This window comes from Tenebrio molitor, chromosome 9 (assembly GCF_963966145.1).
Source record: "Tenebrio molitor chromosome 9, icTenMoli1.1, whole genome shotgun sequence".
Lineage (NCBI taxonomy): Eukaryota > Metazoa > Arthropoda > Insecta > Coleoptera > Tenebrionidae > Tenebrio > Tenebrio molitor.
In genome coordinates, this window is record NC_091054.1 from 8,347,138 (window position 1) to 8,362,988 (window position 15,851).

The 15,851-nt window shown below is 39.2% G+C and overlaps 3 protein-coding genes and 1 long non-coding RNA gene across 7 annotated transcripts; 1 reads left to right on the forward strand and 3 right to left on the reverse strand.

Annotated features, from left to right (window-relative positions):
* Positions 1-2: 2 nt before the first annotated feature.
* LOC138138758 (sulfotransferase 1C4-like) lies at positions 3-1,561 on the reverse strand. The gene is made up of 7 exons (XM_069058770.1): positions 1,325-1,561; positions 1,141-1,275; positions 992-1,091; positions 760-943; positions 585-711; positions 441-535; positions 3-394 (listed from the first exon to the last, which is right to left on the reverse strand). The coding sequence occupies exons 1-7, from the start codon at positions 1,410-1,412 to the stop codon at positions 107-109; spliced, it is 1,017 nt and encodes a 338-aa protein (XP_068914871.1). The 5' UTR covers positions 1,413-1,561; the 3' UTR covers positions 3-106.
* Positions 1,562-1,696: 135 nt separating this feature from the next.
* On the reverse strand, positions 1,697-3,152 carry LOC138138759 (sulfotransferase 1E1-like). Its single transcript, XM_069058771.1, has 7 exons — positions 3,030-3,152; positions 2,843-2,977; positions 2,697-2,790; positions 2,462-2,648; positions 2,294-2,414; positions 2,144-2,238; positions 1,697-2,096 (listed from the first exon to the last, which is right to left on the reverse strand). Exons 1-7 carry the CDS (start codon positions 3,109-3,111, stop codon positions 1,821-1,823), a joined length of 990 nt encoding a protein of 329 aa, XP_068914872.1. The 5' UTR covers positions 3,112-3,152; the 3' UTR covers positions 1,697-1,820.
* Positions 3,153-3,226: 74 nt separating this feature from the next.
* LOC138138953 (sulfotransferase 1C4-like) lies at positions 3,227-4,728 on the reverse strand. Of its 2 annotated transcripts, none has more exons than XM_069059097.1 (6): positions 4,558-4,728; positions 4,267-4,517; positions 4,029-4,218; positions 3,857-3,983; positions 3,714-3,808; positions 3,227-3,664 (listed from the first exon to the last, which is right to left on the reverse strand). In XM_069059097.1, the coding sequence occupies exons 2-6, from the start codon at positions 4,464-4,466 to the stop codon at positions 3,377-3,379; spliced, it is 900 nt and encodes a 299-aa protein (XP_068915198.1). In that variant the 5' UTR covers positions 4,467-4,517; positions 4,558-4,728; the 3' UTR covers positions 3,227-3,376. The 2 variants fall into 2 exon arrangements, with proteins under 2 accessions (XP_068915198.1, XP_068915197.1); XM_069059096.1 differs by having other exon boundaries at positions 4,267-4,504; positions 4,558-4,727.
* A 2,502-nt stretch (positions 4,729-7,230) lies between these two features.
* Positions 7,231-10,237, forward strand: LOC138138858 (uncharacterized). 3 transcript variants are annotated; one of them, XR_011162130.1, is made up of 4 exons: positions 7,231-7,637; positions 7,695-7,881; positions 7,941-8,389; positions 8,465-10,237. It is a non-coding gene; the product is annotated as an uncharacterized lncRNA (long non-coding RNA). The 3 variants fall into 3 exon arrangements; XR_011162131.1 differs by having other exon boundaries at positions 7,941-8,351; XR_011162129.1 differs by having other exon boundaries at positions 7,941-10,237.
* The last annotated feature ends 5,614 nt before the right edge of the window (positions 10,238-15,851 follow it).

Consider the following 15,851-nt stretch of genomic DNA (forward strand, 5'->3'; position numbering starts at 1 on the left):
GGTCGTTTTTCAACCACTCCGAATTTTATTTATTTATAATACAATTCTATAATATGACACTTTTGATTTAATTAAGTACAGAATTATAAACACGCAGTATATTTCTCTAAAAATCAAACGGAAACACGATTCCGGTGCGCTTCAGATTTTCTTCGATCCATCTGTCGGCCCTCTCGTTCATTTCCTTCGTAAAATAGTTCTTATAATCGCCGATCTTCCCTTTCCTCACAAAATCATCGTTCACATCTTCTTTACTATTCATGTGCTTGTCAGTCTCAGAAATGTACTTCTTGTACTGATCGAAGCTGAGAGTACTCTCCAACTTCTGAACCTCTTCTCCTGTTAACTCTTTATCCAAAAATCTGGCCACTTCCGTAATAAAATCTCTGAGATTCTGAAACCAAAATTCTGACTCTCTGACTTTCAAAATTCCAATTTACCTGAGTCACTTCTTCGTAGAAGAAGAACCGAAAATTTGCCTCGTTTCTACGTTTCCAAGCCTCATGCAAGTGGTCCCAATACGGTGTGAAGAACGCTGCAAGAATAATTTTAACGAGAGGGAAAAAATCTCTACCGGGACTTACTCAAATTCGAGATGAAATAATCGAAGTAAGTCTCAAAAGGTCCGGTGAATGGACGACCAAAGCTGTTGCGTTGAAGATGATACAAAGACACCACCACGTCTTTGGGGTTGCGAGCAATGTAAATCACCTGAGAGAGATCCGTTTAGAATGAAATAAATGCATTTGGGCTACGTACTTTGCATCCAGCAGTCAGAAGATCTGGTGGTAAGAAAGTGAAATGGAGGTGAGACTTGACAATTCGTCTTTCAGTCATTCGTGATAATGTTTCGAGGGTTGAAGTGTAAGATTTGAGGGAGGCTGCTCTTTCGGAACTGGTCGACACCAAAGCTATCGTCCTTTCGGTCGTGACAGATCTCGATCTAGACAAATGAAGTGACCATTGTTACCAATAACTTTTTAAGACTTACTCTAACAACGGGACTCGTGCAATGAACGACTTCAGTTTAGCCTTGTCGAAATCTAGACTGTTCAAAAGCAACCAGACCAGATCCTGCGTCAGGGTGGTACCTGAAAGGCGCCCTCTAAAGTACCGTCGATTCGAGGTCATTGACCCTACCTGATCTAGGATAGCCAACAACGAAGACATCGCTCGCTCTCAGCGGAAAGTTGTAGTAGTTTTCAGCGTCTTGCCTGAACTGAGCCGGGATCAGCATTTTTTGAGGGCCCACTTGCACAAGTCGGGGTAAGCCATCTGAAAGAAAGTGGACGTGAGCGAAAGTTTCGTAAGTGTGACGGATTACCTGAGAAGTTTTTCGAAATTTGGGCGTTGATTTCCGGGTCCAAATCTCGAATTTCGTAAGGAAAGTTGTTTCGTGTTCTCTCGGTCATCGCAGCGGAATTAAAGAACTACGTTTAATACAGCTAGACGTTCCCAAAATACCGTTATCTTGTTTACATTTATTTCACTGAACGATAAGATGATTATGCAGAAATGAGCTCAACTAAAGTACAAGAGGAACGTTTCAAATTTGCGGAAGTGGATAGGGGGTGGCTGGATTTAATTTAAACAAAAAAAATATTTATTATGTAAAAATTATCTAAGAATTGTCGTTCTAATCTAATCAGGCCATCGCTCAGTTGAGGAGGGAAAAGATAAATTTCAATGCAACAACAACAAAATAAACATTTTGTATTTTTATTTTGTGAATGATCACAGACAACGAACGTTTATCAGTTTTTTTATCTAATCAAAAATCAAACATCTTTATTTATATTTCTGTCGATGTTTCTTAAATTTTAAATACCAATCATAGCCCCGATTTTTTCCAAATTAACGGTAATCCACTCGTCCACCCTGTCATTCATCTTTTCAGTGTAGAACTCCCTCCAGTCCTCCTCCAGACCCTCAACGTTGAACTCATCGTCCACTTCCAATTTTTCTCCGATAAATTTTCTACTCGTTTCCAACACTCGCTCCTGACTCATGAGTTTTCCCTTCAACAACTCAATTTGTTCATTGCTGACCTCCGTCTCTATAAACTGGGCGATACCTTTGATGTGCTCGTCCAAATCCTGAAATCGACACTCTTACCCAGCCCATTTTTCACTGCTCTGCTTACCTGAATCACGTCCTCGTAAAACAGGAAGAGGAAGTTTTGAAAGTCTTTGTGTGACCAAGCCAGGCTCAAGTGGGCCCAATAAGGCGTGTACAGCACTATCAGGAGCGGAAATTTTAACAATAATTGTCTAGATCTAGATCTGGTACTCACCTAAACCAGACATGAACAATTCGACGAAACTTGGAAAACTTCCAGTGAAGTTGCGTCTGTCGCAGTACATGTAGTACATCGAGAGTATAACTTCTTTGGGGTTGCGCGCGATGTAAATCACCTGAAAGAGTGTTTCGGGTCTTGTCGAAATTTTTGGCTGAGACTTACTTTACAGCCGCTGCTTGTCAGCTCTGGGGGCAAACAGTTGAAATGGAGATGAGTCCTGATCACTCTTCTCCCGGTCATTTTGGAAAGGTGCTTGAGAGAAGAGGTGAACAACTTCGTGGAAGCACATCCTGCCAGACTTTTCGAGTTCAACTCGGAGACAGTTCGCTCAGAAGTGACAGATTTTGATCTGGAACGAGTGAACTAGCTGAAATTTTCTTCAAACTGGAAAACTCACTCCAACAATGGGATGTCTGCAAACGACGGGGCTGCTGTTGCAGGAAGTGTTTGGGTCAGCACGAACCAGACTATATCTTTGATGAGGGAAGTGCCTGGAACAATGAGTTAAGTCTGACAGTACGTTTTGGGGTTGGTGGAGACAACCTGAACGCGGAAAACCTGCGACGAAAATATCACTTTCCTTGATCTTAAAAGTGTAGTATTCTTCCATCTCGTGTCGGAATTGGGCCAAAATGAGCATCTTTTCTGGCCCGACTTGGACCAGCTTGTCAGGTTTTCCTGAAAACGGGTGGAATGTGGAGATATCGTGGACAAGAGTGTGATAAATTACCTGAGAAATGTTCTGAAAGTTGATCAGAGGTCTTTTCATCTAAATCTGTGATGTCGTAGGGAAAAAGATTTACTGTCGCCATTTTGAGACTTGACTGGACGTTTCAGCATGGTGGCGATAAGGTTTTTTGGGAGGCGATAAGGTATCGGGAGTTTTTTAATTTGAAATAAAAGGTTCAAGCGAAAGAAAAAGCAATAATTGTTAAAATAATCTTTATTGAATTGACAATGGCGCTAAAATTGTTTTTTACGGAAAAGACATCACATAAAATTGTTAAAATGTAATAAAACGAGCGTAACTAGGGACAAAATTTGAACACAAAAATTACAACAGTGAGCATCTAAAAATTAAAATTCGAAGGGAAATTCGACTCCGGTTAGTTTCAAATGTTCATCGATCCACTTGTCGGCCCTTTCGTTCATCTCATCATCAAAGTAATTCTTGTAGTCGCCGACCTTCCCCTTCCTCACGAAATCATCGTTGACATTTTCTTTACTGTTCAACTGTTTGTCGGTCTCGGAGATGTATTTCTTGAACTGGTCGAAACTGAGAGTCTCGTACAACTTCTGTACTTCTTCTTCTGTTAACTCCTTGCCCAAGAAATCGGCTGTTTCGACGATGAATCGCCTCAAATCCTGGAATCCAGACGATTTAGAAATGTCAAAATGATCCAACTCCACCTACTCGAGTTATTTCTTCGTAGTATAAAAACCGGAAGTTGTTTCTGCTCCTTCGCTCCCAACCCTCTCTCAAGTGAGTCCAGTACGGGGTAAAAAATACTGAAAATCAAAATCCAAAAAAGGGAAGTCTCACAGTGTTGGACTTACTAAGATCAGACAAAAAATAATTAAAAAACTCCTCGAAACTCCCGACAAATTCGCGTCCGTGGCTGTTCCTCTGGAGGTGGTACATCGACACTATCACGTCTTTGGGATTGCGCGCGATGTACATAACCTGAAACAACCTTCTAGAGGGGGTTTGAGAGAAAAGTGAACGCACCTTGCATCCGGTCGAGACAAGATTGGGAGGCAGGAAGCTGAATTGGAGGTGGGACTTGATGATTCTGGTTGCGGTTGTGTCCATCTGGGCGAGCGACTCGATGGAGGAGATGTGGTTCTTCAGCGAGTCTGGTCCTCCGGGACAAGAGTCGCACATGGCGAGCGTCTTCTCAGTGGTGACGGCTCGCGCCCTGAAAACTTGCCTGCTAGAACCAGTTTTGCACTTCCGAGTCGCTTACTCCAAGAGGGGGACGCGGTCGATCAGCGAGTTCTTCGCTTTGGCTTTGGCGAAGTCCAGGTTGTGGACTAGCAGCCAGACCAGCTCCTGCGTCAGGGTGGTCCCTGAGCGGGGAAAACCCACGATGAAGACGTCGCTTTTGCGCACCTGAAAGTTGTAGAGTTTTTCAGCCTCGTCGCGGAATTTTCCAGGAATCAGCATCTTTTGCTCGCCGACTTGGACCAGCGAGGGGAGACCATCTGGAAAGGTGGACTAGAAAACGTCAAACTTTCTATTGTGTTTTTCGATCTACCTGAAAACTTCTTCGACACTTCTCTGTTGGTCTCGTGGTCCAGATCGCTGATCTGGTAAGGGAATTTGTAAAATTTCCTTTCAGCCATTGTCATGAAGTTCAGCCGAGGCGATTTGTCGCTCATTCAGACGGACGCAAGACACAACTGAATAGGTACACAAGCAAATTTTTTCGAGATAAGCGAGGCTGATTAAGATAGCGATTTTTTGGAGGGTTTTTGTGTATCACCGAAAAAATTCCGGCGTCGAAATCGTAATGGAGTGGCGAGTTGTTTCCTTGTAAACAAGCAACGCCATAATTTCCTCGTTAATTTTGCAGTTCATTAATTCCACGCGCCCTTTGTAAACGATGCTTTAGAAAACGTAAGCCTCGACGTAATGATGCTTAATTTCGGCCATTTTTTCAGACGGTATTTCCTGTTTTTATCGCCCGAGCGACACTAAAACATTAAGGGGGAGATTAGCTTCGGACATATTTTTTATTGCTGGTCCAACGACCGAGAGAAATGGCCATATTTGACAAACAAAGCTCCAGAGACAAATTTGCCCTTCGCGAGTTCTCACGCAACGAACCAGGCCCTGTAAGACGGTGCATTATCTTGTTGTCGCTGAAAAACAGCTTCATTGTGCAATTTTTTTTTCAACTGTCTAATTTCGAACGTAGTTCTTCACTTGTTGTGTCTGACACAGAATAAAAAGTATGGAAAGAGTTAAATAGTTTCATTTGACAACCCTAAGACACGCTGCTGAAATGGTTGGTAGCCCTAAAAAAAAACCCGGAAAATGAATACAAAAAAGTACCAACAGTAATTACTGGGGGCTAGATCTGGCAAATATGAGGTTGTTCCAATATTTTGAAACCAGGAGTATAGAGAACAACCATGGAGCAGCTCTTGTGAACCACATCTTGGTTTTAATGATGCAGCCCACCTTGTCTCAATCCTCCTTTTTTCTCTTCTTGATAACGTTGTCGCTCTAATTAATTTATCTTATTTCAAGATAAGATTCTAAAATTGTCTCCGTCAAAACAAATGATAAACGTAAGATTCATCCACATCTTTGGATGATAATAAACTTTCTTCAAAGATATTTTCTTCGCCTTTTCTGGAATAGACAAACACAAAATTGTGAAAATACGTTTTTAATATACAGGGTGATTTATAATAGGTGTAAAAAACTTTGACATTGTGTTCGGGAAGTCATTTTAAGAAAAAAATGTTATGTTTAGTCAAATATTAATTAGGTGGTTCAATCTTCTTTAATTTTTTTCTTTATTTACTTTACCACACTGCGTGCGGTAAAACATCTTTTGAGCACAGCGTTCAGTAAGTGAGTCGTTAGCTGTAAGAAATGCGTGAAATAAATAAGATCAATTTATATACCCTCCAGTATTCTCACACACAACCAGATCCTGTCAAACGCACATTATCCTGTCGCCTCCTGAAAACCGGTTTTTCAATCGTTTCAAAGTATTCTTATTTTTTTAGCACAGGTGAGTTGTTTGAAAATCAGTGCAATTTAAAAACCAAGATATTGATTTCTTGTTTACCCAAATCATCATCTATTACTATCAATCATGCTTAAAATTGCACCCCTATTATATCTCCTCGTCTTGTAATCTCTCTAAGCTTTATTTATGAGCCTAATACAATAAGCTTCTTCAGATAACTGATTTCGGCAAACGCCCCCATTGTATAACCCGTGTCTTTTATTTTTTAACAAGCATTCCGCTTATTTACGATTTTGTAAAAATGCTAATGGCCGTTTAGGGTACTTAATGTTGAAATGGTGTTACGTGTGTTTCGTTAAAATCGGTGCCAAAACCTGGGAGTTTAATACAAATGTGGTCAGAATTTTCGTTCGTAATTATGCCATTTCCCGGTCGCTCTCTGAATTATTTCCTTACAAATTTTAATTAACCTCGAATGTAGTTTATGCTTTATGTGGCGATAAAATTCGCTAAGCGATTAAGCGGACGTTAATGTCACGCTAGCGTGACAAATTTTTATTTTTATCGCGGGTCCCCCTCTAATTTTACGACTTTCGCCGTTTGTCCTTTTTCCATATTTCGAGATTTTGCGCATGCAGATGAGGTTTCGAATCGGATATTAATTGCCAAATTAAACTAACGAAACAGTTTCGCGGCCGTTTAAATTCATACGAATTCTATATTTCCCCCACATTAAATAAATCTGAAGGGAGGGATGTAATTCAATTTCAACCTTAATAATAACACAATATGTTCATTGTGGGGCTTCCCACGTACTCCCCATTCGGAAGAATGAAAGAATGAGCTTTCCAAATTTCAGCCCAACAATTATACCGTTTCAGTCCTGAAACGGCGAGCCTCAATTATACAATTTTCGTTTCAGGGCCTGCCACCGCATTGTTTCCGTTTCCGCTCCTCGAACGCGCGGAGAAAAGTTCTGGATGTTTTTAAATACCGTTTCCAGTCGACTCCCGTCGCTCGTGCAACAATCCCAAAGAATGTCTTCAACTCTTCAACCCATCACGCTCGTGCATCTCATATCTGCCGCTAGACGGCGCCAATAAACAATCTCCAGGAAGCCGTGTCTCAGTCGGAGGGTTCGCTTATGAGACACTTTCCCCTTTCACGTGACCCAGATAGGGTGAACAATAGAGGGGCAAGCCGAGAATTTCCTGTTCTGTAAAGTCACTAGAAACTATAAGTAGCGCAATCAATTCGGCCTATAAGATAGAAAAGGATAGCTATCTAAATCCCAAACATGGCTGCCGTTTGACAATTTTTTCTTGACAGTTAGACATACGACAATACGACATGTGTATGACATTAGTGTAATCGCATCGCGTGTTAACGTGTAAGCAGGTGTAACTGTAAGGGTGTTGTGACGATAAAGAATAGTTTGTGCTTGTTTGTGGGACATTATTTTTCGCCTGTAAAAAATGCCGACGTGTTCTGTGCCATCATGTTTTAACACGAGCAAGAGCGGTATTAAACTGTATCAGATGCCAGTTGGTGATCGAAATGCCAAAAGAAGAGAAATATGGGTGAATTTAATTTCGCGATCAAACTTACCTAATACTGCAAAAGTTTGTGAGGTATTTATTATTTGATTGCTATTAAACCGTAATGAAGTAACCATGAAATTATTATAGATTCATTTTTCGGATCACCAGTTTGAAAAGAATAGGCAGGATGGCAAAAAAAGACTTCGGCCTGATGCAATTCCCGATTTAATACAAATTACAAATATGGTTGAACCTAACACATCTAGTAAAGATAAACAACGAATAGATACATTGAATTGTGATGAAAATATGGAAGAAGTTGCCAGCAATAATAGTAAGTTGTTTTAATGTAGATATAATAGATTATGTTATTTGAAATTTGTTTATTATTAGGTAATGGAAATGGTGAAAGTGATGACTACTTCAATTTGAGTACATCTGAAATTGATGTAGCTGATTGTGAGGAATTATTTAATGAAGTTCCTGATGACATGAAAAATGTTTTAATTGAAAAGTTGAGAAAACGCTTGCGAGACGCTTTAAGAAGATGCTCATATTATAGAAAAAAACTGGAACAAAAAAATTCTACAAAATTGGAGCAGATTTTTAGTGATGACCAGTTGAAGTATCTGGAAACAGGGACTTGCAGAGGAGCGTCATGGTCTGATGGAAGCATACAAAAAGGGTTAAGGTTATACATGGCATGTGGTACAAGTGGTTACGAGGAAATTCGTAAACAAGGTCTTCCATATCCAAGCATTAGAACCCTACAATCTCGTTTGAGTAACTTGAAATTTACACCAGGTATATTAGATGAAGTTTTTGGTGTGCTCAAGCTTAAAGTTAGTATATAAAATAAATTATGATACTTGATAGGAATTTAGGAAGATTTCTAAAATTATGTTTTTTAATTACAGATGGAGACTTTGAAACCAAGTGAAAAACATGCCACTTTAATTTTTGATGAAATGAGCATCACACCTGGTTTGCAGTTGGACAGTAGCCTCTCCAGAGTGATTGGTAGACCAACACTTCAATCACCACATGAGAACTTGAATGAGTATGCCTCTCATGCTTTAGTGTATATGCTGGCTGGTGTTTCTACCAGATGGAAGCAAATAGTTGCTTACGATTTTACAGCTAATTCATATAACTCTTCTGAAGCTTATGAACGTTTGAAAGGAATACTTATGAAAGCTCATGAAATTGGCATAACAGTGCGTGCAATTGTATCCGACATGGGGCCTCAAAATAGGAGCTTGTGGAAATTACTTAACATCGTTGCTGGAAAACACAGTGTTATTAGCAATTCCATTCCACATCCATGCCTTAGTAATGAACGACTTTTGGTTGTACCAGATCCTGTGCATATTTATAAAAATATAGCAGCAGCGCTAACAAAAGGTTATTCTTTTGTTTTGGGAGATTCCATTGTGAGGAAACATAAACTGCAATATAACATCGTTTCAATTGAACCCATCAAAGAGCTTTATGAGCTTGAAAAAGATGATGTGGTAAAATTATGTCCCCATTTGAAGGAGAAGGTAATCAGACCATCACACTTTGACAAAATGAATGTTTCTCTAAGTACTGCATTATTGAGTCATGATGTTGCGGCTGGTCTCCTATATTACATTTCATTAAAAAAAATTAATGAAAAACATACAACGACTGCATGGTTTTTACAACTATTTCATAAATGGTTCCGATTATTGACATGTCGGTATCCAAGTTTGGCCATGTCGATGAAAAACAAGGAAAATTATGACGAACACATCATTTGCTTGAAATCTGTGCAAGATGTTACCTATAATATGACCATCAACAACAAGTGGCTACCATTTCAAAGTGGAATATTATTGGCAACAGAGTCAGCGTTGGATTTTCAAAAAATATACTTGGAAGTAGAAAACTTTGATTTCGTCATGTTGGGCAGACTGACACAAGATTGTCTGGAAAATACATTTTCATCGATAAGATCGCGACAATCTGTTCCAGATGCTCATATGTTTAAAGTAAGCTTAAGATTAGTGTGTTTGGGTCAATTTGAAAGTCATTCCAAAAGCACTAGTTACGAAAATGATGAGGGAAATTTTATTATGAAATACTGTAGTCAGTTAAAAGAAAATAAAGAACTGGTAACAATAGAAACCACTGTAGTGCACGAGTTACAAGAGGAAGATGAATTTTTTTCATCTCTTGATTTGTCTAGCGCAGTGCAGGCCAGTTTGTATTATTTGTTAGGTGCTGTTTTACATAAAATAAAAAAGCATTATGCAATATGCGCTAATTGTTATAAAACAGTACAGGAGGTTCCAGATCAAGTGACAGTGTTAACTAGACTTACAAAATTAAAAGAATTTAAAGCTAACATTTTGGTATATCCAACACTATCATTATTTGATTGTATATATAATATGGAACTTAGTTTTAGAGCTCATGAAGATGAGATTTTAGAAAATAGGTTAAGTGTAGATGACTTTATAAGTAATGCTATGAATACTTTTATGTGTCCCGATAACATTCCGAATTGTCATAGCATTTTTAAAAAAATTGTAAAATTATTTTTTAAGTGTCGTGTATATTTTTTGTTGAATAACAAACATAAGAAACCAAAATGTGATGTTTCGACACAGAGTAGTCGCAGTATGGCAATGCGAGCTTCTATAAATAAATAATTTGCCATTACATATTCTGTGTTTTATTTTTCAGTTATTTCTTTTACTAATTTTCGTCATTTTGATGAAAACAATTTTTTTATCTGAGGCACAACAGCAATTTCACTTGCAGCAAGCAGAAAGTGAAATAAATGTTTTATTTGAGACGTCCAATATGTTATGTTTATTGTACATTAAAATGTGGTCAAGAAATTTTCTTTAATTTTTGAATTTTCCGCTTCGAAAATCCCAAACATGGCGGACGATTGCGCTACTTATAGTTTCTAGTGACTTTACTGTTCTGCATCAACGTGTTCCATCTTGCGGCTGCCGCCCCAATCTCGCCTGCGACCTTCTGACCTTCGGGCCGGCTTAATTGACAGCGGTGGTGTGTGTTTTTTCCCCGGGACATATTGTCGAAAACACAATGGCCGGCGGGGGCGGCGGTCGACGTTTCGGCTTGAATAAACAAAAGAAGAGCGACGCATTTTGAATTATCCACTCCTTCTCTCATTGTAATTCCGTGACGTTTTCATCCCATATTTCAGCAAGATATTCCGCAATCAATAATACCCGACCGATTCCGCTCGGCTGGCGTCAACCTGAAACGGTTTCGGATTTTTAGACGATCCCCACACAGTCATCAAAGGGCTCCGCCCCGCCAGCCAGACCCTCCGTGAAGACAAAGCGGGCTTCAAATTAATCCAACATCTCACCTCCGAACTAACGCGCAACCAAACAACAACTTGGAACAAGGTCGCTTTCCACAATATGCGTCGTGTCTGCGCTCATTAACGAGAGCAGAAACACTCTCATTTGTTTTTAAATGTCATTATTTGCACACTAAAACTACCCTCAGTAAATTACCATTCCAATGATGTATACTGCATGCTGATTGGATCAGTGGTTCTCGACTTTAAGGCAGTTGTACATACATACATACATATAATCTGTTTCAAAATCAAAAATTTACCAACATTGCATTCTACCTCGAAAATACAACCGACAACATCGCTAACTTTTGTTTTTGGTGTGTCTGCAAGTGTCAGAAAAAAGTGGGGTTATGAAAGAAAACTGTGGACCATCGTTTTGGTCATAGTTCATCGTGTTATTTTATTCTCATTTTATTATTTCACTCAAAAGGTACGATATGGTACGAATTTTGGCGGAATTTTGGGCAACCCAAAAAGATGAAGCTTATTCTAGGGATTTTTTTTCTGCCAACATAATTCAACAGGTGGTGGATTTTTGATTTTGAAACAGATTATATGTACGAAAATTTATGTGGCAACTGTGTGGATAGGATAGAGTTGACATTTCTATGACATTTCATAGTCGCCCAATTTTTAAAATTGTCAAGTCAACGTGCAATGATATAAAAAAAATCAAATGCACGCTTATGAAATGTCATACAAATGTCAACTCTATCCCACCCACAAAGTTGCCACATAAATTTTCGTACATAGTTGCCATACTTACCAATAATCATTTTAAATCACCCAACACCACATTTCTCATCATATTATGTATAAATAAATAATGAAATCATTTATTTGACGAACGAGTTGAATACAACGTTTTTTTGTTTGACGAGCCCCTTAAAAGCTCCAAATCGCTTAAAATCTTTAAAATTAGCTTGACGTTTCGTTTTGACAAGTGGTGACATTTATCAAAATCCGTTCACACAGGAGAAAATTCTCAAATTCTGACAGTGTCGAACAAAGAAATGTACTACACTTTTTCTATCGCGCGTTCAAATAAAATCCTGGACTGAGTAGGCGTTGGAAAAATTAAAGCGTTTAGAACAGTGTAAAGTTTGAATTTCCCGCCGTTTGACAAGAATGACATTTGTTTATGTTTCATTGGGACAGAATTGAACATGTTTGTTTTCAGCAAAGAAATTTGCTTAGATATTTGCTTCGAGAATAGGAATCGTTAAGTTATTCTATTTTTAATGTAAAACATTGCAAAGAAAGAAAAAAAGAAAGATTTTTTGGCTCGAAATTTTAGGTTAGCTGTCAACATGCTCCAATTAATCTACGCTTTAAAAAAACACAACAATTGAAGGTTTCCAACGCCTTCCCAGCCCAGGATTTCATTTGAACGCGCGATATTTCTCTTCTATATTCTTTTGCAGTCAGTAGTTTCTGAGGATTTTTTTTATTTTAAAAAATGTAGAAAAAATATTACGTTTTTGACTCAATTGACTTTAAACACTTTCAGTTAGTTTCTAAACTCTCTGGTGTTGAAACTGAACAAGTATGGAACTGTTCAGTCGTAGCTAACGCATTTAATTCTCTCTAAAGTCATAATTTAATCAGAAATTTTGTTCACATAGTGCATACAGTGCATTCATCCAGTGCAGTTCATCTCGCAAGCTCAGTTTATTGAAAATCGCAGGAACGTTCTTATTGCCAGCGCCAGCAACCTGAAAGTTGTTGTATTATTTCCTGAAATGTTCGGGACAGATGTTTGTTCAGAATAACCTATCGACTTACTCCACGTTTCACGATCCCGAAAACAATGTCATCTCTTCCCGTAATACAAAGTTGCCCGAGTTAGATCCTTTCCTGATCAGGAGTCGAGATCTCGGCATTGCCAAAACCGACACGTTCCTGTTATTTATTGTCGCAATGAAAAATATGACAGTGACGGAAGCTTCTTTGTTTGCGGAATTAACAAATGGTCCAAATCGGAGCTAAGTGGTGTCTGCGGCTGATAGAAAACTTGGGAAAAAACAACGATACATCTCTGCCCCTCGAACGATCCTTTATGCACCTATCTCTCTACAATTTGTTTGGGAATGTACATAAATCTTACATAAAATGTTCAAGTATAAGTATCTATTAAATTTAATCTGTGAGATTTATGGGCGCGTATGGTCCGAAATAAAAAGTGGAGAACTCGAGACTGCCGCCCTTGTGCTGGGCAGAATCGTCGGTAATGGAGGGGGCGGCGTAACCCTTGCCCCGCAAGATATTCAATTGCAAATTGGATTTTTGATTAATGCCCGTTCTGCACCGGTGATGCCGTATTGTTCCGGTTTGTTGTGTGGAAAAACATACGATTTTATCCGGCAATTCTTAATTAAAGCTGACAAAACCGGAGAGTTATCGTCTGCGCCGCCTTATTGTACCGAAAAGTAACTCCGCGCAACAAAACAACTCGTTTTTCCACCGGAAACGTCAATTGGTAGAAACCTACATGTATTACTGGTTGCCGGTCCGATTTCGGACCCATTGTCTTCACACTTCACATGATTATTTCTCTCTTAAATCATTTAAGCGGCAGTCTGCTGTATATTTTATCCTAGAACGTGCTTTAATATCTCCCCCTGAGATATGTCGTGCAAACGTATGTAGATTTTTGGCTCGTTTTTACGACGCTCTTTCGAGATCGGGATCCGGACGTCATCGGAATATTCATTTACAGCCAGGAATGAAATCTGCAGTAATGCATTTTCAAGTGAAGAACGATGAACCGGATCGGTATTACTAAATCGGGAAACGAATTTATTTGAGGGTGTTGTTTTTTCCGGTGCAAGCTTGAATAAAACATTGCAGGGAAATGGAAAAATTCCGCTGGATGTCTGTCCGTTCGGCGAATTTGCGATCGGCGTCTCACACGGAATTTTTTTCCAGTCGCAAAACGGAATGAATACGCGGATTTAACTTTTCGTGTAGGTAAAATAAAACCGAAACGACGTAATAAACACATATTTCATTTTGTCGGGGGGAAAGAGTATTTACGGCGTCTTGAATTCCGCAGCTTCGCCTCCTATTTGGCAATACTTGAAAAGATGGAATAAAAAAATCGTAAAGAGAATTTGCCTCCGGCTCCGATAATTCGGAGATATGGAAATTTGACTGTAAAAAGAGTGATTTTTTTTTGTAGCGCCTCTTCCGCTTTGTACTAAAACGAAATGTTTGTTGTGCAGGAAAATAATGAATTAAGGGAATTCTCGATCGGATCGAGTCGTCGAAGAAATAAGTTTGTTAAACTCGCCCGCTAAAAGATAGTTTGTTGCCTTTTCCTGCGACAGGAATTTATTGCCCCATGAAAGCGCACTTATTTCTTTGTGTATGATTCCATAATTTCCGCATAAATCTTGCAACGAAAGCTGAGGAGTTTTATGAATCCCGCGCCCTACCTGCGCTCTATACAATGTAAAAATAATTGTGTACCGACTTGACACAATACCCGATCAAAAAAGCTCTCCTCCTGTGTAAATATGTTTCTCGTGCCCTCACAACGGCATAAATCTTTGTTGCAGTGGCTTTATTATTCCTTTGTGTATACAGAACAGGTATTGAGTGTATTTCGAGCAGACGCTTTTGTTAAGAATCAATAAGTCTCCGAAGTTTGAGAGAGCGTAATGAGTTTTTTCTTCTCCAAAAACGAGAAATCTGCGGATATAAAAAGAGAAAACTCTAAGTGGTTCTCGTGTAATTTTATTAAAAGAAAAAATCGACACAACGGAAGTTATTACCGTGAGACTTTTGATAACGCGTCTCTAGATACTTGTTCTAAAACTGCCGACGGCTGTGGCTGAAGAAACTTCCAATCCACGGAAAAGTTGAGAAATATAGTAATGTCCCTTCTTATGACCGTGGTACGGGAGGATTACGCGGCGAGGGCTCAGGGCACCTATCGCCTTTTAATACCATTTTTATAAGTCTATTTGACTCATAAATTTCAAAGTGCAGCTATAATGGGGGCTGAAGTTTCTAATAAAGTTTGTGAGTTCGAGATGATCATGTGCATTGCTAGTCGATAAATCTTGAAGCACGAACAAAATCTGATGGTTTTGTGATGACTCCAAGAAGTAACCAAAATAGAAGACATGAAACAATCATGAAATTAAACACGAGGAAATACATTCGGATATCAAATTTCAATTCAAGATATAGATTTAAGCAATCTTCAATTCCGCAACTCTTGTGCCTGGAAACCGCACCGCACCTCCGGTCGCGACACAGGTGCGGAGAGTTCTAGATGCGTTTAGAATATTATTTTGTGAGTCCTTTTCTTTTGACAGTCGCGAACGAATCAATCTCCGACTCGACTTCTGTTTTTCTGGTCCAACCGCCCTCCCAACTGCACTTTCGTGCATTTTGTTGTTGCAACAACCACACCAGTGCACTAGAGAATCGCAGTTAATTATTCCAGTCGAGCTGTTTACTTTACAAACTACAGTAAACAACTGTTGTGATTATTAGCGAAACCGAGATAGTGGTGCAATTTTCTCTGCATTGATAGGGAGTCGTTTGTAGGGTAATAATAAATGTCTGTTATCCGAATAACTGTTCGTTTATTTTACCTTGGCAGCAGAATTGACGCTGTTATCAAAGGGCTCATTGTCTGGGCTCATGATGAAAGTTCATCTCTGTACGGCGCTATCTCATTTGGTTTATTTTGATCTCGTCCGGAACTCCGGCTCGGCGTTAAGTTGATTGCTCCGGAATAATACGGTTTCATTTTGGTTAATTATCGAGAGTCGCTCCTCACCGGTGCAAGGGTGACGAAGAACCGAATTCAATCAACAACAACAATCGCCGAACACGACCCGAAGTCTGACGCAACAGACATAAAATAAAAGTCCGGAGTCGGATTTTGACGTAATTAAACTTTTCAGATCCGGGGAGCG